Here is a 26,142-nt window from a genome sequence, read left to right on the forward strand (position 1 = left end):
CTCCTACCCCCTCCACCAACGTTGTATTGTTCATATGATCACCCACGTACCCCCAGATGACGCCCCCATCCACCGCAGCTCAGGACTCTATAGTGAATATCGACGTTTTTAAGGATGCTTTGATGGGCGAGTGTTTCTTAATTTGAAGCTTTAGATCGCCCTCTTCTCAAGGCCCCCTGAAGAAGATCTTGGATTGGAATGATTGAAACACATGTTGGTGCTGGTATATGCATTTATTTGACTGTTATTACATGCTTTTGTATGGATGAATTATATATGGGGGATCATATTTATGGCTTTATCAGAGCTACCACATAGGTTTTTAGTACATATATGATGATTTTAGGATTTTTTTTGTACAATTCAGTATATTCTTTTTTATATTAACTAATGTGTGATGTATTCTAATCTATGTTAAAATCCCAAGGGGCTATATTTGGGGAAGAGCAGCTGATACCCTGGTTGTCTGTATCCTATTACTTTGGGAGATTACCTGGAAGGACGTTTAACCCTTCCTTACTCAATCTAAAATTAAATACTATACTAAATACTATTGTGTTGATTTACTAAAGGCAAGGAGGCTGTTCACTTTACAAGGCATATTGACCATTTTGAAGGGACTTTGCATAAGAGCTTAATGAATGAGATTAAGCTCTGCTGACTTCCATCTTCCAATCACATGCAAGCAAAAATGCTGTTTTTTATTTTATTTTCCTTTAACAAGATTGGGTATTCTTTGTAAAGTGAAACCTTCACACAAAGCTTGGTGGCAATCTCCCTTGCAAAGTGAACAGCCTATTTGCCTTTAGTATATAATCCCCTATGTATGGCTATACATACACCCTAATTCTTCATACCACATACACACTCTAATTATCACATTATTACAGCTGTAGCAATAGATAATAGATGATGCAGTAAGCAGTTTAATATTTTTTTAGATAACATTTCCTTGCCATTGTGCTTCATAAAAATTGAGAATTGATAGGAGACCTCTTATCAAAATCAAAACAAAGTTAATACGATCAAGTATTTTGCTGGTCTGCAAAAAAGAGGTAGCTCATTAATTTTAAAGTGTTCTTTAATCACAGAAACAGGTGCATTTGATGTATATGTTAAAAATGCACTGCAAGCAGCTTTGTCTTAGTAGAAATTAAACAGCAGTACATCAATAATTTATCAGTTTATTAACTCTTTATAAGTAATTAATTACCTTCATTGAGGTGCATCTCATTTGAATAGCTATTGTTCGCAACCTTATCAAGACTTTTAAAGTTCTGAATGCATATATTTCAACTGCTGTGTCAGTTATTCTTTGCAGAATTAGCACCAGTTTTATAAATATCTTCTATTTTATCTTTCATTTATATCTAAATGTTTTCTAGGGTATACCTCTAACAGTAGACCAAACATAGTGTATCATAAAATATTTGTAAAATTTGTTGCAATATAGATAGGATAGAAAGTAACTAACTTAAAAACACAGGGTCGTCCTTACAAATCTGCCTGATACTTGCCACAGTGGCATGCAGAGAGGTAGGTGTCCAGGCAGGCAGAAACTCTATTCTTGCTGGCCGTGTGTGTGTGGTTACTGAGGCTGGGGCACCTGCCTTCCTGCATACCACTAAACCAAAAATCAGGCAGATTTGTTAAGGAGACACTTTTTTAATGTATTATAAACATGCATTTTACACATTACAGATCCTTTCTGTGGATTTACAATTAAACCAGGAGGATTGTATCTTGCAAAATTTCTTATGGATTCTTTGTAACCCTTGGATATCGTTGGAGACAAGCAAGTTACTTTTTATCTTATCTACATTAAAACTAATTTTATGAACATTTTATGATACATTATGCCTTTTACTTGAAGAAAAAACATGTGTGGATTTTAATAAGGACCATTTTGGAGTTCTACTATGACTCAGCCACTACAGATTTTTATTGAGTACACTTTATTGTTTGCTATAGAATATGCATGTATATGTCTTATTTATACAAAAAAAAAAAACATTTTCAAATAAGCCAACATTAGTATGAAATGTTGGCTTATCTGTTTGGAAGACAGAAGGTAGAAACAACGCACACCAGAACCCAGCCACTATATAGAAAGGTAAAGGTACAGTTTCACGGTCTGAACTCCTCCTGCCTCTGCTCCTCTGACGTGCTTCGCCCTGCCTACAGGACTTATTTATATGATTAAGCCCCATATAGGGGCTGCATTTCAGTGTGTAGCGTTTTTACCTTCTGTCTTCCGATCTGTTTCAGCTAACCTAGATGAACTTGTTTGAACATTGGCAGGAGGGAAATTTTCCAGGTCTTTGAGTGGCGCTTCAAGTTTTTGAAATACCTATTGGAACATATCTGGAACCTCAATAAGGACATATTGAGCTGATTTACTGTTGATGTCTTAATACATTTATTTTCCTTTGAGTTCCCCAGGAGCCTAGATTTTAGGGTATTCACTGTGCAAATATAGACTTTCACCTGCAAAAAACAGAGCATCGTCCATCCCCTGTAATTTCAGATTCTATTGGTAAGTGATATTTATTGTGAAGTTCGGAACACAGTAGATTGGTGGAGGCATACCAGACCTCAGAGCAAATTGGGGTCTCCCCATTTGTATGCTCTTGGCTCACCTAAAAATGTAAAGTCTGCTTTATTCGCCCACCCGCTAAATACAAATAGATTAAATAAATTGTAAAAGGTTGGCTAAAAAATAAACCTAACTTGTCCTATCTTGCCACACTCCTGAGACATCATGGTGCTTCTTGGTAGACCTGGGTGCTCTAAATTATGTGAGAATGCACTCCTGCAATGGGCTGGAGCACAGTCATGTGTCATGTGAGTGCACAGCACTTGGTGGAGGCATGGAGACCTCACCATAATCTCTTGGAAGCAATAGAACCAGAGTCAATGTATGTTTCCTTTTTTAGGACAAATTTTTATCTTAACTGGCTTTTTAAGCCATTTGTGTTTGAGAAGTGGGGGTTGTGAAAAATCAAACCTTCCAATTACACCTGTGGTGCACATTAAGGCCCACTATTGTGCAAAATGTTTAATTCTAAACAACATAATAAGATATGATGATGTATAATGATGTGTAATGATATAATTCAAAATATTGATTCCTTTTTTTACTTGTTTTAGTATATATTTTTCTCTACATGTAGTCCAAGCTATCCAGCAAAAGTTGCAGTGACAAAGGTTGGAACAAACTATACCAGTTTTGGATTGTATATAAGAGTCACCTTTTATTCATATGGTTTAAATCTTAAGAAAAAAACTATTGCTCCAACCTCTTGAACACTCGTGGTAGCAATACAAATATTAACCGCAGATAGTTTTTTTACAATAGTGGTCCATGACAAATATGCTTCAAGCACTGCCACATTACACAAACAAATTTTATTTCTTTATTAGAACTTTTTACAGTTGGAAAATGTATTACTGGTTTCAGAAATTAAAGGGGAAACATTAAGATTGATTTTTATCAGATATTTTACCGTAGGCAATGCAATATAAAATGATATATTTTGCTATACACAGAAAAAATCTAGCACAAGAAAAAATAGAAAATATGTTTAAAAATCTTACATATCTGAAAAAAAGGTAACAAAATAAGTAAAAGTGACAACATAGTATAGCTCAGGTAAACTGTGACATTACCCAATCTAACAGGCTTCCCTTCATTAACATACAGCCGTGAGTCAGGTCAAAGACTCTCTCCAGCCTGATTAATGATGGCAAAGTGATGTCAAATGGAGCCTGTGAAATGAAGGAAATTATAGCTGTGAGAGAATCATTTTTCTTGTCATAGGCAAGCATCACATCCATTTTCTCACTTAAGAAGATTAATATCGCAAAGCAAAATTTTGCTGCAATACCTACCAAATGGAAAGGAGTACAGAGTGAGACTAAGTAAATTTATGATAAACAATAAATAATTAAATTATAGAATGTGTACCAGTTACAATTATGTGCAGGGTTTGTTTCGTAGCATTAATTTTATGAAAATATTTAGAATGGAAAATATACCTGAGTTACCGATTGAGGATCAGAAGCAGAAGAAAGCAAACACTGAGCTTCAGAACAGCATTCCAAGATCAATGTCTGTAAACAGAAAAAGATAATGTGACTGCTTTATAAGGACCAGGTGAGCACCACTCACTTACTGTATGGATAAACATTATACTGTATTTTGTGGTTTTTTTTAATCCTCTAAGTACCTTACACCTGTAGCGCTGTTCACAAGATTTTTCCCTGTTCTTTGGCTTCTGCAAAGAAAGATACTTGGGATGTGCTTCTAGTACTCTGGTGATATATGTTCCCTACAGTATGAGTCTGTATACACAACCATGATTGGGAAGAACTCTGCATAGCCCTGATTCAGAAGAGCAATTTAAAAGAAATGATAAACAGGGCCGCCATCAGGGGGGTACAGGCATTACACTAGTAAGGGGCCCGAATGTACCCGCAGGAGAGAGGTCTGCTGACACTTGCAGATTTTCGGCAACACCCCCGCCCCCCGTTCTCTGCTCCCGGCAGGAGAGAGGTGAGCGAGAGCTGAGAAGATTTTCGGCAGCCCCCCTTCTCTGCTCGCGGCAGTAGAGGAGAGAGAGGTGAGCTGACAGTACACTTGCAGATTTTCGGCAGCACCCGCCCCCGGTTCTCTGCTCCAGGCAGGAGAGGGAGAGAAGAGAGAGGTGTGCTGACACTTGCAGTTTTTTGGCAGCACCCCACCCCCCAGTTCTCTGCTCACAGCAGGAGAGGAGAGAGAGGTGAACTGACACTGCAATTGAAGAAGGTTTTCGGCCAGCACCCCCCTCTTCTCTGCTCACGGCAGGAGAGGTGAGCTGACACTACACTTGCAGATTTTAAGCAGCATCCGCCCCCGGTTCTCTGCTCCAGGCAGGAGAGGGAGAGAAGAGAGAGGTGAGCTGACAATTTCAAATTTTCAGCAGCAGATCCCACAACCCCCCCCCCCCCCTCAGTTCTCTGCTCCAGGGGGGTCATGCCTAAAGGTGTGTAAGGGGCCCAGAAAAATTCATAATGTCTGCCCTGATTATAAATATTAAAAAAAAATGTTTTACAGCTCCCTATGAATCGTTATTAAACATCAAGTGTATTTGTTGTGCATTTATATGGTGTAGCTTTCATTTTGTATAGGCGGCATCTCTATTCAAGGCTCTTTTTTCACTTCACAGGTATTAGCAATTACATTTGATATATTTAATACTGATTTATTAAAACAAAGCTTTTCTGTGAGTCTTAGTGAATGTAATCAATCAGCATATTATATTCCACACCCATAGTGTTTAACAATAAGAGGACATGGAGGACAAAGGAGTGAGGGGAGTGTAATTTACCATTGTGTAAAAGCCCACATATGTAATTCGATAGTCATTTGAGCTTCACGTAAGAAACAGGAGAAAATGAAGAGCTTCGAAGGGAACTGAAACTGGAGCATGCTCATTAGATGAGAACAGCTGGTCTACATTATCTCAGGCTGCAATGATGACACAGAGAAGATGGGAGGGACAGGCATGATATACCATACCAGAAATATTTCACTCTACACAAAACAAATGCTTTAGTGACTTTGTGAGTATGGACACTCTGTTACAGTATAGAATACGTAATGCAAGTTATTTATAGTCTGGGTTTAATGACACTGTACAGATAATAACATATAATAACACAAAACAATAACCTCTGTGTATGGCATACAAAGATAATTGCATTCTATTTATCTCTGTTGATGAAGCCTTCCCAAGTTATACGGGAGATCATCTGAAAAGTGCTGAAGAGTAGTGATATATGGTAATATTTATACAATCATTTGCTGGCATTTTCAACTGTCATGTGGCAGCAATTGTTTACCTTTTCACATTGACTGTTTTTCTGCCACTAGAAAACACTCTCAGGGCAACTCATATAGAATGTATAAGGCCCCGTACACACGAATTCAGCCAGAAACTCGGTTGGAGCTGAATTCTGCCGAGAAACCCGGCGTGTATACACTTTCGGCCGAGGAAGCCGACGAGTTCCTCGTCGAGCCAAATAGAGAACATGAAAGAAGTGAAGGGGTCGTGGCGCTGTCTGAACTAGAGGCTGAGTGTACCAGGTGAAGGTACAGTACTAACTTAAATGTGATCCAAATGTGGGTGAGTAATGGATCTAGTAAATACAAGTGCCTGAGTGTATTAATACGTGAATGCCTAAATGGCATGTATTGGACACTCTAACATACATGTGATGAGGACATAGTGAGTAATATGCAACAAAGACTCCAAACACTGGAGATGCAAATTAGATTGTGGCACTTGGCCGCAAGGGTGGTCGGCCACTAGGTGAACTGCTATAAATAGCCACCAGGGGCTATGGTACTTAGTGAGTTAAAATAATATAAGACTTAACGGTGACCGCCTTGCAGCGGTGAGTGAAATTCAAAATTACCAACGTGGTGGTGAATAACCGGTGAATATATAACACAACAGTGAAAAATATAAAACTATAAAAATAAATAAATATAAATATATAGTGTAATAGTCCAATGGCTAAGGGCTCAGCAAAAAAATCATCAGTCCACATAAATATCAAGGTGAATATGTTCGTGAGCCGGTGCACCCACTCTGGGTGATAAATCACAAAATACAGTTGTGTGAATTCGCACAGTGTTCCGGTGCTCCCCCTCCTGGGTCCCTACTCACCGGAGGCACTCACCCCTGCAGGGGTAAAGTGCAAATATAAGTGCTCTCCAACAGCTAGGATTTCGTCTTCCTGGGTCCTATGGGTGGATGGGTCTCCCGGTCTGGATGGCTCCACTTCTTTTAGGTTATCCAAGATTCCTCCAGGGAAAAAGACAATCTCATGGCGCAGTATGTTCAAAGTATAAAAAAGTTTTATTTACACTGCCAAATAGGCATGTGCAACACAGCAAGCGGTTACAAAAAACTACTAGAACCAGGTTCCATAGAAAGTTGAATAAAAATTTAAATAAAATAAAATAAAAGAACAAAATGATAAAAGCAAAGTAGCAGGCAGCTATCTGAGCGATAGCAAAAGCCTCCCACCACAGCACTAATAGCCGGTAAATAGAGTGTGTCAGCACCAGCTGGGGAACGGCGTGCGTTCCACTGGAAAACAGCTGATCGATCCGGAAGTGCGTGTGGGTGTGCGTGTAGCCGCTTTACGCACGTTTCGTATTGATTACGTCTTCTGAAGCGGGTACACACATACCACGTCCAATAGTTTATATAGCAAGCGTCACCATGCAGGCATCCCTCCCACTCTGCAGTGAAAGCCAATCAGAAAGTGTTTTGGGGATTCCCATCTAATTAGGATGTTTTGAAATGCCTCCGTGGACGTTCCTTTATCCGCATGTTGGCGCTTACATCCTCAAACATAGTGCATGTAATTTAAACAGTAATTTAAGCAGTAAACATTGATATTACATCGGGCTATACTGGTTACTGGTATGTGCAATCTCAGTGTCTACTGTAGTATGTCACTGAATCACAGTGCATGATGTATTTGGCATAACCCTTGTGGGGGGGGGTGTTATTAGCATAACTCTTAAAGGAAGGTATTGTTATGCACCACATTTATTAACCCGCCTTCAACAGGTCGGGAGATAAAATACCATATAAACTATTGGACGTGGTATGCGTGTACCCGCTTTAGAAGACGTAATCAATACGAAACGTGCGTAAAGCGGCTACACGCACACCCACACGCACTTCCGGATCGATCAGCTGTTTTCCAGTGGAACGCACGCCGTTCCCCAGCTGGTGCTGACACACTCTATTTACCGGCTATTAGTGCTGTGGTGGGAGGCTTTTGCTATCGCTCAGATAGCTGCCTGCTACTTTGCTTTTATCATTTTGTTCTTTTATTTTATTTTATTTAAATTTGTATTCAACTTTCTATGGAACCTGGTTCTAGTAGTTTTTTGTAACCGCTTGCTGTGTTGCACATGCCTATTTGGCAGTGTAAATAAAACTTTTTTATACTTTGAACATACTGCGCCATGAGATTGTCTTTTTCCCTGGAGGAATCTTGGATAACCTAAAAGAAGTGGAGCCATCCAGACCGGGAGACCCATCCACCCATAGGACCCAGGAAGACGAAATCCTAGCTGTTGGAGAGCACTTATATTTGCACTTTACCCCTGCAGGGGTGAGTGCCTCCGGTGAGTAGGGACCCAGGAGGGGGAGCACCGGAACACTGTGCGAATTCACACAACTGTATTTTGTGATTTATCACCCAGAGTGGGTGCACCGGCTCACGAACATATTCACCTTGATATTTATGTGGACTGATGATTTTTTTGCTGAGCCCTTAGCCATTGGACTATTATACTATATATTTATATTTATTTATTTTTATAGTTTTATATTTTTCACTGTTGTGTTATATATTCACCGGTTATTCACCACCACGTTGGTAATTTTGAATTTCACTCACCGCTGCAAGGCGGTCACCGTTAAGTCTTATATTATTTTAACTCACTAAGTACCATAGCCCCTGGTGGCTATTTATAGCAGTTCACCTAGTGGCCGACCACCCTTGCGGCCAAGTGCCACAATCTAATTTGCATCTCCAGTGTTTGGAGTCTTTGTTGCATATTACTCACTATGTCCTCATCACATGTATGTTAGAGTGTCCAATACATGCCATTTAGGCATTCACGTATTAATACACTCAGGCACTTGTATTTACTAGATCCATTACTCACCCACATTTGGATCACATTCAAGTTAGTACTGTACCTTCACCTGGTACACTCAGCCTCTAGTTCAGACAGCGCCACGACCCCATCACTTCTTTCATTTATCTCTGTGTCCCCTAGGGGATCACTTATTAGGGGGGCTGCAGTCTATAGCTGTTCTCACACTTAGCGTGATTTGAGTATATATACATTTATTTATTCATCAATTTAATTTTTTTGGTCATTACCTTTTACCACCCAAGTTTCTTGCTTCACCCACACAATTTGCTCCTAAGCGCGGTACCCTCCCTATCCAAATAGAGAACATGTTCTCTATTTCCTCTTTGTTCAATGAGGAAAGTTGGCTCACCGAGATCCTCGGCGGCTTCACACAGAACTCGACGAGCAAAACGATGAGTTTTGCCCGTCGAGTTCCTCGGACGTGTGTACGGGGCCTAAGACACATTTTAGAATTCTGGCAAGCCTCTGTGCGACAAATGTTAGTGCAGACAACAAATTCATGTACCTGTTGTAAACAGGAGCACTCAACACGTGTGAAGACCAAAGTCTTCAAATAGACACTTGGTCCTCCTGCAAATACACCTCTCACACAACCAGCACAGCACAGAGGGTTTTAAAACTGGGTGGTGGACTGGAAATTCACAGACAATAGTTTCTCATCGGGTCTGTTTCACTTGTGATTAACAGCCAACAGTGGGCAGATGAAAAGTGAACAGCTAGCCAGTTATTGGCTTTAGAAGCCCCCTTTGTCTGCTGTCAATACCCAGAAAAGAGCGAACTGGATCAGGAACTAGTGTCTCAGGTTCCCCATTAGGCTCTGCCCACTGTCAGCATCACTGGTTTCTAGAAAGCTGTAGGCTTTGAAGTTGACAGCTTGCTTAACAGCCAGTGACAGGTGGTGAGTTGGTCTTTATTTCTATGGGATGGCAACTGAAAAGGGAGATGTGCCAGTCTGTAGTATGTGTGAAATCCTTTACAGGTCAGCCAGGGAAGACGGACATGGTGAGAGAACTTGCTAGAAGAGGGTAGCCAACAGAGACTTCAGGTAGATATGCTGCTGGATTTGTCATCAGATCACTATTCAGTGCCTACCAGAGAGTGAAGGAAAGCACAGAGAAGCTAGAGTGGGTTCCACCTGTATCTTCTGTCAGCCTTTTAGGACTGAGGAGAGCTGACTATGGGATTGTAAATGCCACATGGTTTCTGCTATGAAGTTCATTGTGCTACAGTGGTTGTCCCTGTTACTGTTGTATCTTCATTTATCAGTTCATCTCAAAAGGAACTGGCGTGATAGATTTTATTGCATATTTAAGAAAGGCTGTCAGCTAAATATAGAGGATAAATACAGACAATTGCCTTACAGTCTGCTGGATAAAGTAAACTGTCTGGGAACATAATTTCTTCAAGGTGATTCATCCTAAAGGGTCTATATACTGCATATTTTACTGTGTAATATCTTAACCACTTCAGTGATAGGTTGACTGACAATATTATTCCTTCATGCAACATTGTACCCAAATCAATAAATTATATTTAATTTTTTTTAAAAGATAGGTTGCTTTTTTTGTATTTAATTGCCATTGGGTAGTTTATTTCACTATATATAAGGAAACAAGACCAAATGTTTTGAAAAAATAAATAAAAATCTTACTTTCTAGTAAAAATCATAACAAATAAAAATGGCAGTATGGTGCAAACACTTAAAACCTTTTTTTGAAAGGTGGACACCCCATTGTGCTTAAATTTTTTGCCACAATTTTTTAAAATGAAGATATGCTGCTATTGAGGTGGATAAAATAAATTAAAGTGTGCTTAGCCTTTAACCCTTTCGCTGCCAGGCCCCATGCTCCGTTTTGTACACTCAGGTGGCCAGACCATTTTTGTAATTTTTCCTTTGTTTATTATTTTTCACTTATAGCTTTCAGAATTTGTGAAAGACCTCCAAAACCATATATTTTCTGAAAGCACATGATAAGTAGAATAAAAAGAAGGTGCTACTGTTTATCAAACCAATATATTTGCAAAAAAAACCCCACTAAAACCATTATTAGCAGGTAAAAACACAGCAAATTTTACAACATTTCTAATAAATATAAAAGCTTAATCTGTATTGAGTGAATAAATAACAAATATTTGTAACTTTTAAATTTCGCCTTTTTGAGAAATTTAACTGACGCAAAAGTGTAAATATCAAAATTTCTCAAAAAACTCTGAGAGCCGGTTCACACAGGGGCGGCACGAATTCGGGGGCGACTCGGCCAGGCGACATGAAGACGACATCTAAGGCGACTTGCAAAATGACTTCTGTATAGAAGTCAATGCAGGTCGCCCCGAGTCGCCCCCGAAGTAGTACAAGAACCTTTTTCTAAGTCGGAGCGACTTGCATCGCTCCTATTAGAACGGTTCTATTCACTAAAATGGGACGCGACTTGTCAGGCGGCTGCATCGCCTGACGAGTCGCCCCAGTGTGAACCGGGTCTTAAGGTTTTAATTTTTCCCTTACAGCTTTCAGAATTTGTGAAAGACCTCCAAAACCATATATTTTCTGAAAGCACATGATAAGTAGAATAAAAAGAAGGTGCTACTGTTTATCAAACCAATATATTTGCAAAAAAAAAACACTAAAATCATTAATAGCAGGTAAAAACACAGCAAATTTTACAAAATTTCTAATAAATATTAAAGCTTAACCTGTATTGAGTGAATAAATAACAAATATTTGTAACTTTTAAATTTCGCCTTTTTGAGAAATTTAACTGACGCAAAAGTGTAAATATCCAAATTTCTCAAAAAACTCTGAAGGTTTTCAATTTCCCTTACAGCTGTTTTTTAGACCCCACGGTATTTGCGCAAATGTTTATCAAACCAATGTATTCATAGGAAAATACACTAAAACCATTATTAGCAGATAAAAACACAGCTAATTTTACAAAATTCCTGCTAAATCCCTACTAAATATAAAAGCTTAACCTGTATGGAGTTAATAAATAACAAATATTTGTAAATTTTAAATTGCGCCTTTTTGCAAAATGGTGAAAATCGAACGTACCCAAAAAGTTCTCAAAAAATATGGAGGTTTTCATTCTTCACTTACAGCTTTCAGAATTTGCAAAAGACCCTTCAAATTAGACATTTTCTGAAAGCACATGGCCAGTAGAATAATAAAAAAAAAGAAGCACTACAGATTTTTTTGGGCCCCCGCAATAATTGCGCCAATGTTCATCATATCGCAATTTTCACTAAAAATAATATTGCACATAAACACAACGTAACTTACAAAATTACTGCTAAATTAGTACTAAAGCCTCCTTCACATGTGGCATATTAAAGTGTATGCCCACGGAGGGCCATGTTTACCCGCACAGGAATGCACAGGTGTTCCATGCATCCCTATACAGGCTTTTGTGTCAATTTATGTCAATTGGGATGCAACGGCTGCACAGGCATAGCTGCTGTTTTCAAGCTGACATCCGTGTGGGTGTGGGTACATGACCTCGAATGCAGGCAATGTAAGCTCAAGGACATGCATTCGGACCTACATGGATGTAAAATTGGGAGCAACGGCTCTGTTTGTGCAGTTGCTACATCCCAAATTACATCTCTGTAAAGGTATGCTGTGTATGCCCTGTGTGAACAAGGCCTTATGCCCCTTTCACACAAGCAGACCGATCGGGTCTGCCTGTCCATGTCTGCCTGACGGATGGGGATTCCATTCCCCATCCATCTACCAGATCGGATCAGATGGCATCCAATGGAAATGGACATCCGATCATCTCATAGAGAATAGCGAGCAGTGAGCTGACATGTACCTATCAGCAGACAGATCCCCCAGACAGATCCCCCACTGAGCAGGTGGACCTGCTGTTTCAGAGATCGCTCCATGTGAAAGGGGTCTTACCATTGGGGGTGCCGCTCCCCTGCAGGGTGCCGAACTCATATGTTTGTATACGTTTTTTCAAGCTACATGATTAGAGCCTGAGGCTCTAATTGTCTTGAAAAAGGTTGGGCTCGGTGCATAGCATTACACATTGAACCCACCCACTTGTGAGTTGTGACAATAGCAAATTAATATTCAATATTGTCTTCTGCCTTCTCCGCCTGGCCAATCAGGACGGATCCGGTTGGCTGGAAGGAAAAGCTAAGTTATCCGTTGAAGAGTCAGTGTGGGTGGGCCGTCACCATGGAGGGGTGAGTGCGTGGGGGGCCATGACCGTGGAGGGGGGGTGGAACTAGGGGCCTTACTATGTTTGTGTTTTTTTGTTTGTTTTATTTACTTTTCACTTTTTTTTACAATCATTAATTTTTTTGGGGGGGGCATCACCGTGGAGGGATGAGTGTGGCCGGACCTGGGGGGGGGGGGGGGGGTCTTACTATGTTTGTGTAAAAAAACTTACAATTACAATTTTTTTTTATCAGAGGTCTAAACAGAGCCCCATATCTCTTTTTTTGAGACAGAGCGAGGGACTGAAGATAGTCCCTTTTCTCTGCAGCACCTGAATGGATGAGAATCTGTATAGCGATTCCATTCATTCCGAAAATGACAGTCTGATACATTGTAACACTCACGGTTACAATATATTAGCTGTCAGTGGGCACATAGCAGCAATCAGTAGTGATCGCTGCATGTGCCCTTCTTCTACGGGAAACACATGTTTACTAAAGCCCCTACATTACCCCCACCCACACCGCTCCCCCCTCCACTGTCGCGGTCCCCAGCCTAACAGATCACTGGAGATCTGTGCAGGGAGAAGGTGCAGGCGAAGGGAGGGGGAAGAGAGATGCCATGGATCGGAGGTGCTGTGACAGTTTGGGGGGGGGCGATGTGACTGGTGGGGGGGGACACATCTGGACCCCCCCAAGCCCCATGCAGCACCTGAATCCGGCAGGAGTGGAAGAGGAGGGATGCCGGCTAATGATGGTGGCTGCTGGGAGCGGGTTTGGAGGGGGGGTTGGATTGGGTGGAGGGGGGTAATCAATGCTGGGGATGAAGAAGGGGGGTGAAGGGGATAGGAGAGGAGAGTGGGGGGCAGTTTTAGACTGAAGGGTGCGGCAGGGGTGGAGAGGCAGGGGACAGGGAGGCAGCGGCATGAGTGGGGGTCGGTCACATTAGGGGTTAATAACTCTGATCAGTGGGTTTTAATCCACTGATTAGAGTTATAAAATTGTTCAGCAGAGTACGGTGTACGCACCAGGGAGCTAAAGGGTTAAAAGTCTCTTTAAGATAAAATTGCATTGCTCTGCATTTGCAGGGTGCACAACGGCTAGATATCACGAATAAACACAAAACAATACCATGATTATTGGTGGTTAGTGGCACTTAAACTCGCCTAAAACAATAATTGGTGGCAAAGGCATTTTAAAGATGTTGTACACTGCACACTGGGGGAAACGCCATTCCTTGACCCTGCTGCTTTGAATCTTAAGATCTAATGGGTCTATTTAGACTCCGATAGGGATCCAGAATATTTTGGACTGGGACTTGGGTAGGACGTGAACTGGTATTAATACACCGGAAGGACCTGGGCCCACTTATTCCCCGTCGCTCTGGGCTTGAGGAACACTCAGACACACATCCTTTCTCTATATATGCAGACAGCCAGGGAGGGTCTATACCCATGAAATTACTTGGTTCGTGTGAAAAAAGAACCACGACTGCACTACTCTTCATTTGTGGCCCCTGATGATGGTCTATTTCCAGAAACGCGTTGGGCATTTATCTATCATCCAATAGGAGAGTTTTGTGTTTAGTTGTCACACCTAGTGTGGCGTATGTGCTGTTTTATTGTTTGGTATTTGTTTACTTGTCTTTTTATATGTACATTAGGTGCTTGTGACGTGTACTACTACCAAGTGCCATTGTGTGTACCTGTTTCTAATAAACCTTTTTATATTTCAACACTTTGTTTGGCCTTCAAAGTCCTACCTAGGGGGAGATACTCTCTTTTTTGTTCATTGTTTCAGTGATGTGGCCAATACAAATGTGTGAGATGAGTCAATGAACTTCTGAAGGTTTTTACCTTCATTCATTCTATGTGCAATGTTCTGTTTTGTATTTTATCATTATAATTTTTAACATAATATGTACACATTGGTTTACAAGTTTTTACACTATTCAGATTTGTTGTTTCTGTAAAGCAGCACTTATTACATATCAGAAATCTCTAGTGCATTTTGTAGAGCCTTCCTGGCAAAGATTGGGCAGAGAGTCGAGTCTCGCAGGTCATTGTTTAATTGTCTGATGTAAATCAGTTCAACCCACTGGTTGATTTAAAAACAAAACTGAACATGTATACCACGCTATAAGCAAGTAGCCAGATACAATCTCTCTTTGCCTACAGTCACAAAAATTTAGTTGGTTCATACACCATATTCACAGGTAACTAATAGGGCCATTTCATCTCCCCATTCACACTTATCTTGGGTTGGTTGCACTATTTTTGGGACAGTATTAAATTTGATTAAGTGGGCACATTCACGCTTACTATCTCCCCCAAGGGAACGCTTAGATGACCCTTCACATTCACACATATTCACTCATTCATTCACTTTTTTCCTTATATAATCTTTTTTAGACAATATGCACGATATGTGCACACATATCATAATTGGATTGTGCTGTGGCTATCTGGTCTTTCTTTGGCTGTTCTCCTTGATCCTTGGAGGGTTTTCCCCCCTCAACCCCAGGAGGAAACACCTTACCTGAGATCCCCACAAGTTCCCGTGCAGAGGCTGGGCCCAGCCTTGGGGCAGAGTTGTAAGTTACTGACCTGTCGCCACTTTTTTGGGAAAATTATTGTGACTTGACTTTGTGAGTCCACAAATTGTTTCTACACCAGTGGAGACTTGCTATAATGCCAAGTTTTTTGGCACCTTCTAGAACAGTGGTTCTCAACCTTCTAGTGCTGTGACCCCTTGATAAAATTTCCCAAGTTGTGGGGACCCCTAACAGTAAAATTATTTTCGTAGCGTGGGTTGTCAGCACCCAAGGCAAGACAAATATTTTGCGCCCCCAAAAACATAGACAGATAGCGCTACCTAAAGGAGTACTTTTAATGACAACTATAATCACAGGTAATGTAACTCACTGTGTCTCCAGCTTCACTGTGTCTCCGACTTTGTGGTGTCTCGTAGCAGTGACACCTTTGCTGAAATCAGGAGATATGGTCTCCTCCAGCACCTCCCACTTCACATTCCTCACCAGTCACCGGACCTCTAGTCTTTGGCCCCCTGGCAATATCGTGAACTGAATGGGCGCCTGCAAATAGGCTGAGTGGGCGGCTGCGGCCTCCAGGAACAGCCCAGCTGGGCGACCACAGGCTCCAGGGATAGCCCTGCTGGGTGGCCATAAAAAGGCTGGGAGATCGGTGTGAGCTTTAGGAACAGCCCAGGATTCGGTGACCCCTGGCAAATCATCATTCGACCCCCAGGTTGAGAACCACTGCTCTAGAAGGTGTATCAAAAAAAAAAAAAAGAGATTACCTGTCCAGCTATATCGTCTGAGTGGATAAGATCAGAGGATTAACTCATGAATCACTAACAAAGTTCGACTTGGTAAGGTTTTGCAGGGAGCCTGCCCGAACCGTCCTGTAGTCATGACATTTCTGTTAAGAAACTCTAGAAACTTGCCAACCAATCACGAATTAGTAAAAAAAAAAGGAAGCTTTGTTGGTGGAGGAATTTCTCACTGGTATAAAGACTACTCCATAATAAGAAAATATTTTAATATGTTCTGCTCAGGTGGCAGAGATATTTGCTAAGGAAGAGGAAGATAAAAAAAAATTTGAATCAGACTTTTAAACCTCAGGGGAAATCAAACATCAGGTGCAATCCGATTCTGAGATAAACAATTTTTTTACTGACCCAAGCAGGCTCAGGCAGGTCATGCTTAGGTTGGAATGCAACAATTACTCACTGATTTTCAAAAGACAGTGGTTTTAAGTGGTTCAGGCTCAAGCCAGGATGCAACAATCTCTCACTGATGTTCAGAAGGCTGTGATTGCCCTGGCCTCAAAAGGGAATGCAACAGAAGAAGCCAAATTGGTTAACACTGGGGGAAAGGTGTTATGGTAGTGGAAAGGCTAGACACTTCAAAGAACAATGCCAAAAAATAGACCACCCTCGGAAAGTAGATTAGAGGAAATCATGAAGGTTGTGAACTAAATGCAGTACCAGAGGTCATCAGGAGAACTTCAAAAGGTCTTAGTGAAGGAGCCAGATAAATGTCCAGTTGTAAAGAGCTACATGAAATCCATCTCAAAGAGAATCACACCTACATCTTTTTATTCTACTACTTATTTCAATGGTGGTGTAGAAATATTAATTAAATAGAGAGGAACCCCCCAAACGAAGTTGGGACTTTAAGGGCAACGACACAATAGTAGTAATATTACAATAATAATTTATTAATTTACACATATACAAATGAATAAAAACACATGAACAGTGCGTGGATATTGATACGTAATTTCCCGTGAGGATCCGGTAAAGCTCGAGGTTTACCGGATCCTCGTAGGAAATTACGTATCATAAGTTGACGTTTTCAATGGGGATCCCCATTTAAAACGTCAACTTATGACGAAATGCGTCTGGAACGGCGTGCAGTGCTGTCACCGTGTTCGATGTGAAGGAGGAAGGGCTCCTATTGTGCCGGCCGGCATCTTTTTACATGCTTTTATGTAATCTATGTTTGTAAGTACAACTATTTAAAAAAATAAAACTAAACTGTTAAAAACGGTATTATGCTATGGTCCTTTTTCTGTTATCTATGATCCTTGGACCACATTTGTGAAGGAGCCGTTTGTCTCGGATGTTGACACCAATGAGATTTATCATCTATTGGGACTTATTTCACATGATTGATTTATATGTTTGGTTATTTTATGTTTATTATTTATCTAGCTTGATTGCTAGTTGATTATTGTTGGCACAGTTTTTTCTTCTTCTGTATCTTATTTGTGTTTACACCGTTTGCTGCATCCTTCTGGTTCATCACTACTTTATTATTTTTTGTTGGGTTAGCGCAATTTTCTGTTATTATGTATTCTTTTACATATTTTTGGTAAAAAAAAAAAAATCGCAAAAAGCGTTTGATTGGTTTGCGCAAAATTTATAGCGTTTACAAAATAGGGGATAGTTTTATAGCATTTTTATTAATTATATATTTTTTTACTAGTAATGGCAGTGATCATCCATTTCTTTGTGACTGACATTATGGCGGACACATCCTACACTTTTGACACATTTTTGGGACTATTGTCATTTTCACAGCGAAAAGTGCTATAAAAATGCACTGATTACTGTGAAAATGACAATGGCAGTGAATGGGGTTAACCACTAGGGGGCGATAAAGGGTTAAGTGTGTACTAATGTGTTTTTTATAACTGTAGGGGGCGTGCCTGGACGTGTGACGTCACTAATCATCGTTCCCTAAGCCACAGAGAAGAACGGGGGAGGTTTGTTTACACTCAATCCAGATGGCTTGAGCCAGACTAAGTCAAATCACAGAAATTAATTTTGATTGGCTGCAAATAAAAGGGGTACTATATTTTTAGGCGTGCTATTCTAAATAAGTATGGTCAAAGCAAACCTGTGGGTTTCTTAATGAATATGCACCACTCTAAACATTTTGAGAATTACACAGAAATAAATGAAGCCGACAACAAAGTGGTTCAAGTAAAACTAAAATTATAAAGCCATATTGGGTATAATGTTTGGTTGATGCTGATCTATAATGCAGATTACAAAGCTGCTCCATTGTCTCCTCCATTGGTTTGAAGCACAGGAAGCCAATTTGTTTTCAAAATTCTCAGCAGATTCAAAAGGAGAATGTACTGAACAGTACCCATGGTCTGCATACTATAAAAGGCCAAGGGACATTACTGCGGGGTTCATTTATCTGCAAGAAAATCCTACCGAGGGTAACATTTGGATAAATCAGTTCAATATGGCACTGATACAACAGAGGACTTCATAACACAACACATTATACAGCATTTCTAGGGCTCAATAAACAGTAAACAAATATAATACAAAAATATCAAATGAGTAGAAATATGAAAATTATATCTATTTTTGTGTCACTTAAATTGGAAGATTGATAAACAGAATCTAATCCTGCCTAGTGCCAACATTTGGATATGGGAGTTATGACTAACATGCAGCTGTTATACACGCTTATGACTTGTTTACATCTCTCCAGCATATATTATCCGGCTTTAGAACTGCAAAATACATGTACGCACAAGGCTGCATTTACATAAGGTTTTTTATGGTGGGCTTGTGGATAGGGAGGGAAGATAGGTTGCACTTTAATAAAACTACAGAACGTGATAGTGGCAGCATGCTGTCATATGTACATTATATATACACACAATATATATATATATATATATATATATATATATATTCACACACATTATATATATATATATATATATATATATATATATATATATATGTGTGTGTGTGTGTGTGTGTGTGTGTATATATATATATGTGTGTGTGTGTGTATATATATATATATATATATATATATATGTATGTATGTATATGTGTGTGTGTGTGTGTGTATATATATATATATATATATACACCCTACCAAGGCCTGAGGCCAACCACCTCTTCCCCTAGACTTCAGGCAGTGTGCGTCATATAGAAATGTGGGTGTGGCAAAATGATGTTAATAGTGGGAGGGATTTAAAATGTGTGTATTGTGGAGATGCGACCCCGTGTCACAGTGTATATTGGCAGGTTACATCTGATTTTGGTAGGCTTGCTAATTGCACACCTGTGGGCTGGATTCATAATCCTCTTAGGAAGAGAGCTCAGGGCTCAGACTTGGAGACAGCTCGACCCAGGAATCAGAAAGTCTGGCCTAGGAGGTCGGGAAGGTCCCAGTAGGAGACAGCTCCAAGAGATCTCGGAGTCTAAGGCTGCAGGTGGCAGCCTGTGTGTTCACATCTGTAGCAGGCAGATGTGGCCAGCGATCGAACAGCGATCGAAGTGTGTGTCTATACAGGTTTGGTGGAACCCCCTGCGAGGGAAAATTACTGTTTGTTTGAACTTTTTCATAAAAGTGGGCTGCCATGCCCTGAAAACGTCTGGAATGGCACGTTTCTGGAAATGGCATGTACCACTTAAATCCAATCACCCCGCATGTTTACAATATGGAAAGTACAGAGTGCAAGGGTTAGGAGGGTTGTAGCGCACAGGCAAAGGCAGTGGATGGGGTGTAATAAAAAATGGGGTTAGACCGTGCCTAGATGATACTACTTAATTAATCCTGTCCTGCTGTCTGGTTGAAAAATCTCAACCTGAAAAAAACTTGAAAAAGGAGAGCGCTGTGCCCAGGTGTATGTTCAATGAATCTATCCAAAAATAAACCAAACTCAATCCTATAATCTCTCTCCAATAATTTTGAATGTGTTAGTGATAATAATATCCAAAGAAATGTGTAAAAAATATTGGTAATATCTAAAAACTGTGATAAATAAAATTATTTGTGAGGTGTGACCACACCAACATGTGATGAAGGGTGGGTAACTAAACCTTTACATTGACTAAAGCTATAAATATATATATATATCAAACCAAGAAACAAAACATCCAAATCCATAAAGTATCTCAAAATATGATTTAAAAAAAAAAAAAATATATATATATATATATATATATATATATATATATATATATTAAGTGTCTAAAACGTGAATGGGGTGTACTCATGCTGCAGCAATGATGCTTTGCTGCACCCCAAAAATGATACACGAGTGGCTGAACGTGACTAATTTCACTGAATGGGGCCACCACGCAGCTGCGTACAATGGCGCAGGTTTTTAGGGGTTAAACCACGTGGTGATTAAGCACTTTCACCCCATCCTGCCCAGGACAATTTTCCGCTTTCAGCATTTTTTGCTAAACAAACTAAAAAAGACCAACATTTTTGAAAAAAAATATTTTTTCTTAGTTTCTGTCATAAAATGTTGTTTTCTCCTTCACTGAGGGGCGTTGATGAGGCTGCACTGATGAAGCAGCACTGATGGGCACTGATAAGTTGGTATTGATAAGGTGGCACTGATATGTGGCTCCCAAACAAAATTATAAACAAAAATAGAGCGACAAATTTTGAAAAAAATTCAATATTTTTTACTTTTTGCTATAATAAATATCCCCCAAAAATATATATAAAAAACGTTTTATTTCCTCAGTTTAGGCCAATACGTATTCTTCTACCTATTTTTGGTAAAAAATCGCAATAAGCGTTTATCGATTGTGTTTACAAAATAGGGGATCGTTTTATTGTATTTGTATTAATATTTTTTTTTTTTATTACTAATGGCGGCGATCAGCGTTTTTTTTTCGTGACTGCGACATTATGGCAAACACATCGGACAATTTTGACACATTTTTGGGACCATTGTCATTTTTACAGCAAAAAGTGCTATACAAATGCACTGTTTACTGTGAAAATGACAATTGTAGTTTAGGAGTTAACCCCTAGGGGGCACTGTAGGGGTTAAGTGTGACCTCATATGTGTTTCTAACTGTAGGGGGGGCGGGGCTGGACGTGTGATGTCAGTGATCGTCTTTCCCTATATCAGGGAACAGACGATCACTGACACTGCTACAATGAAGAATGGGGAAGGTGTGTTTACACACACCTCTCCCCGTTCTTCAGCTTCGGTGACCGATCGCGGGACACCGGCGGCGATTGGGTCCGCGGGTCCCATGGACGCGGTCAAGGAGCTCCGGACCGGCTCGCGACACCACGGCTGGGCTTAAAGAGGCACGTACAGGTACGTGATTGTGCCCAGTCGTGCCATTCTGCCGACATATATCGGCGTGAATGGGTCCTTAAGTGGTTAAAGTCTTGGCTCAATATAGAGGTGGCCAGAACTTCTTTGGGGAACTGCGGTGAAGGAGATTACTCTGCCTGCACCTGAAAGTCATTAAACGATTTCCTTTGTGCTTGCAAAACCCACTTGTTCAGAGGGAAACAGGAGCAGAAAGGGGTCCATTTAATGACTTTAGGGTGCACATGGTGTAATCGCTGCAATGTGGTCCCTGACAATTACATTAACATCCAGCCTCTTCTATGTTAATCCACAGGGACTGCATATTTCGCAGCACCCAAAAGTGATTAAATAGTCACCTCTGCCAATAACATGTTCTGTAGTTTTATTAAAAGGAATGGAGCCTCTAAAAAAAAAAAAAAAAAAGTGACCATTAGACATGAGCTCTAAACGTTGTTTGTGTTCTTTGTCCAATACCTGTAATTCTTGTGTGATCATGACCGGTTTACTGTCACGGCTCTCTTTAGCTGTATGAGTAGACCTTTTCTGCTGTTCCCCATAAACATCTCTTACTGGATTGAGAGAGAGTTCCGCCTTCTGCCTTAGAATACTTAACTTCTCTTGTAGTGACAGGACACTAAAAATTAAAAACACACATAATCAGAAAATTCACATTATATCCTGCAAAGATCTAACAAAACCTAAATTGGTCAATGTTTGTTGACAAAGAATGATGCCTCTTCCGTTTCATAGCAAAGGATTGGAAACAATGAAAAAAGGCTATTATAAAGTTTAGAGGTTGCTAGGGGTTCTTTAAACTGTAACACACTGACTTTCCCACATGACAGTGCCTGCATAGTTTTGTCACGAACATCGGCAAATCCAGAATCATAGGACCAGGGGAGCCTCGTCTTTTTTTTTTTAACAGCCTTTTTTCAGTATTCTTTGGACTGATTGGCAGTGTAAGGGGTCCTTCTCCCACTGACCATTAATGTAAAAGGGTCCTATTTCACTGATCACTAATCAAAAGGGAGCAACTCTCTTACTGACCTCCAATATAAGGGGGCCCTTAGTCAATGACAGAAATGTGGTACAAAGGTTGCGAAAAGCTGATCTATATAGCAAACATACAGTTACTGTATAGTATATGAGTCCCTTTTTAACCCTTCTAACCAGCAGGATTACTACTTAAAGTGGGAGTAAACTCCCACCCTGACCTTTACCTATTAGGTAAACCTATAATAAATAAGGCTTATCTATAGGTACTGTAAATATCTCCCAAACGTGCACTGTTTAGGAGATATTTACTGTACATGCATCTGGTTACCTCACCAGCCGGGCCGTTCCTTCAGAGTCCTGTGCCGTAAGCGGCGGCTCCCACACGCATGCGTAGGAGTGACATCATCGCAGCCCCGGCCATGCACACATCCAGAGTCATTAAACCCAGAAAGAAGACCGGGTGAAAATGGAAGACCTCTCGGTAATGTCAGTGTGGCGCTAGAGGGCTTAATTTTCAGGTAAGTTTCACATAATATGCACATGAACTCAACTTCTTTGGTCAACCATGGCGAGGCCTGTTCTGAGTGGAACCTGTCCTGTTAAACCGCTGTATGGTCTTGGCCACCGTGCTGCAGCTCAGTTTCAGGGTCTTAGCAATCTTCTTATAGCCTAGGACTCTAGGCCATATTTATGTAGTGCAACAATTCTTTTTTTCAGATCCTCAGAGAGTTCTTTGTCATGAGGTGCAATGCTGAACTTTCAGTGACCAGTATGAGAGAGTGAGAGCGATAACACCAAATTTAACAAACCTGCTCCCCATTCACACATGAGACCTTGTAACACTAATGAGTCTAATTGGGCCCAATTTGGACATTTTCAATTGGGGGTGTACTTACTCACGTTTGTTGCCAGCGGTTTAGACATTAATGTGTTAAGTTATTTTGAAGGGACAGCAAATTTACACTGTTATACAAGCTGTACATTCACTACTTTACATTGTAGCAAAGTGTAATTTATTCAGTGTTTTCACATGAAAAGATATAATAAAATATTTACAAAAATGTGAGGGATGTACTCACTTTTGTGAGATACTGTATGTGTTCTAGTGTTTGTGCTTGAAACACGCTTAATAAATGTTGTCCCCTATGTGATGAAAAAGGGTTTAGTATATAAAAAGTGTAAAAAAATAAAGTTGCTCCCAATCACTTAAAATCCTGACCAAAAATTATTTGAGCCCCACCCCAACATACACGCATGTATAAGTGGGGGGTACCTATGGAATAAACACACTGATTGCACTTCATGTGTAACTTATATACAGTGTGTTACATATTGCCTTACCAGAGTGAGAGCAATAATTCTAGGCCCATTATACATGGTTAACTGTAATCTGATGGAGTGGAAAATATAGGGTACCAAATTTTGTTACTATTTCAAAGGCACGTGCCATTTTAAGGCCGGACATGTTGGGTATGTATTTAATTAACTTTAAACTTCCTCTTTTACATTTTACCCAAAAATTGGGTAATACATTTTCGTAAATCATTGCGCGTATCTTGTGACATAAACTACAACTATTTTATTCTTCAGGGTGTCGGCTTTCAGAAAATATTGAATGTTTTGGGAGTTTTAAATCATCTTCAGGATTAAAATTGTTTTTTAAATATATAAACAAAAAAAAATGGCTCCGGGACTAAAGTGATTAAAAGCACATCAAATATCCAGGGTAATTTAGCTACACCCACTCTTCACCATTTTATCCTCTCTGGGTACTGAGGTTATGGTAATGTCTTTGAGGCTCTTGCTTGTGGCACAGTAAACAAAGCATAATTTGTGGGTACTGAAGATCTATCATGTGTCATTTTTTTTTTTAGCTTTTTTTTAATCCTACAATTTTTACAGGCAATCCACTGTTAACGTAATTAGGTTGCACACACCGTTCGGTATGATGCACACTGTATTCCTTAGCATGCCCAGGGGGTAACCCATGCTTTTCATAATCCTAGTTACTCCTTTTGACCTGCCCACATTTTGATTTGACACTTACCGTGACAAAGGAATCCCAATGTAGCCACACTGAAGCTCTTTTGGATCACACTTTCTAAGGTCTCTAACATTGATATTCTGCTTGTTGTAGGCATACATTAGCAACACCTAAAATATAAAATAGTAGAATTGGTATATACAGTACATCGATATATATAGATAAATATATATACAGTGGAAAAAAGTCAAAAAATTTGATAAAAAAATCATTTCAGAACTTTAATGTGACCTTTTAACTGTATAACTCAATTGAAAAATAAACTGAAATCTTTTAGGGGGCGGGGGGAAGTAAAAATAAGAGAGACTAAAATAATATGGTTGCATAAGTGTGCACATCCTCTTATAACTGGGGATGTAGCTGTGTTCAGAATTAAGCAATCACATTCAAATTCATGTGAAATAGGAGAAAGTACACACCTGCCATTATTTAAAGTGCCTCTGATTAAACCCAAATAAAGTTCAGCTGTTCTAGTAGGTCTTTCTTGACATTTTATTAGTCGCATCCTACAGCAAAAGCCATAATCTGCAGAGAGTTTCCAAAGCATCAGAGGGATCTCATTGGTAAAATATATCAGTCAGGAGAAGGGTTTCCAAGGCATTAGATATACCATGGAACACAGTGAAGAAAGTCATCAAGTGGAGAAAATATGGCACAACAGAGACATTACCAAGAACTGGACGCCCCTTCAAAATTGATGAAAAGACAAGAAGAAAACTGACCAGAGAGGCTGCCAGGAGGCCAGAAGGTACACTAAATCAGCTCCAGGAATATCTGGAAAGTACTGGCTGTGTGGTTCATGTGACTACAATCTCCTGTATTCTTCATATGGCTGGGCTATGGGGTAGCGTGTAAAACGAAGGCCTTTTATTACGAAGAAAAACATCCAAGCCTTGCTAAATTTTGCAAAAACACATCTTAAGTCTCCCAAAAGCATGTGGTGAAATGTGTTATGGTCTGAAGAAACCATGGTCAAATTTTTTTGCCATAATTGCAAAAGATATTTTTGTTGCAAAAACAACACTGCACAACACCAAAAGAACACCATACCCACAGTAAAGCATTGTGGTGGCAGCATCATGCTTTGGGGCTGTTTTTCTTCAGCTGGAACAGGGGCCTTAGTAACGGTAGAGGGGATTATGAACAGTTCCAAGTAACTGTATATATTGGCGCAAAACCTTCAGGCTTCCGCTAGAAAGCACTGAAGAACTTCAGGTTTCAGCATGACAATGACCCAAAGCATACATCCAAACCAACAAAGTTTCCAACACCTCATTGTATGTATGCCACGAAGAATTAAGGCAGTTCTGAAGGCAAAAGACGGTCCAACCTGGTACTAGCAAGATGTACTTAATAAAGTGGTAAGTGAATGTATATTAATGCCACATGCATCTGCCCCCTTTTTCTAGGTTCCCAAATCAAACCGGTCCCATGGTCAGACCATGGCCTGATACCATATGAGTCATGAACAACTACCTCCTCTCTAATGCATCTTTTTGTCTTGAAATACAAGTAGGACTATAACATTCACACTTCCCAAAGTATTGGCTACTATCGTCTAGGAAGCACACAAA

At 40.0% G+C, this 26,142-nt stretch overlaps 1 protein-coding gene across 1 annotated transcript in view; it reads right to left on the reverse strand.

Moving 5' to 3' along the window:
- Positions 1 to 3,227: 3,227 nt before the first annotated feature.
- The window catches only part of CFAP54 (cilia and flagella associated protein 54), a 533,435-nt gene continuing 510,520 nt past the window's right edge, over positions 3,228 to 26,142 (reverse strand). Inside the window, exons 66-69 of the mRNA XM_040344233.1 lie at positions 24,572 to 24,678; positions 22,003 to 22,162; positions 4,039 to 4,113; positions 3,228 to 3,768 (exon numbers count right to left, since the gene is read on the reverse strand). Of these exons, the coding sequence (XP_040200167.1) occupies positions 3,649 to 3,768; positions 4,039 to 4,113; positions 22,003 to 22,162; positions 24,572 to 24,678 (462 nt within the window). The 3' untranslated portion in view covers positions 3,228 to 3,648. The remainder of the gene's footprint in view (positions 3,769 to 4,038; positions 4,114 to 22,002; positions 22,163 to 24,571; positions 24,679 to 26,142) is intronic.

Source organism: Rana temporaria, chromosome 3 (assembly GCF_905171775.1).
Source record: "Rana temporaria chromosome 3, aRanTem1.1, whole genome shotgun sequence".
Classification (NCBI taxonomy): domain Eukaryota; kingdom Metazoa; phylum Chordata; class Amphibia; order Anura; family Ranidae; genus Rana; species Rana temporaria.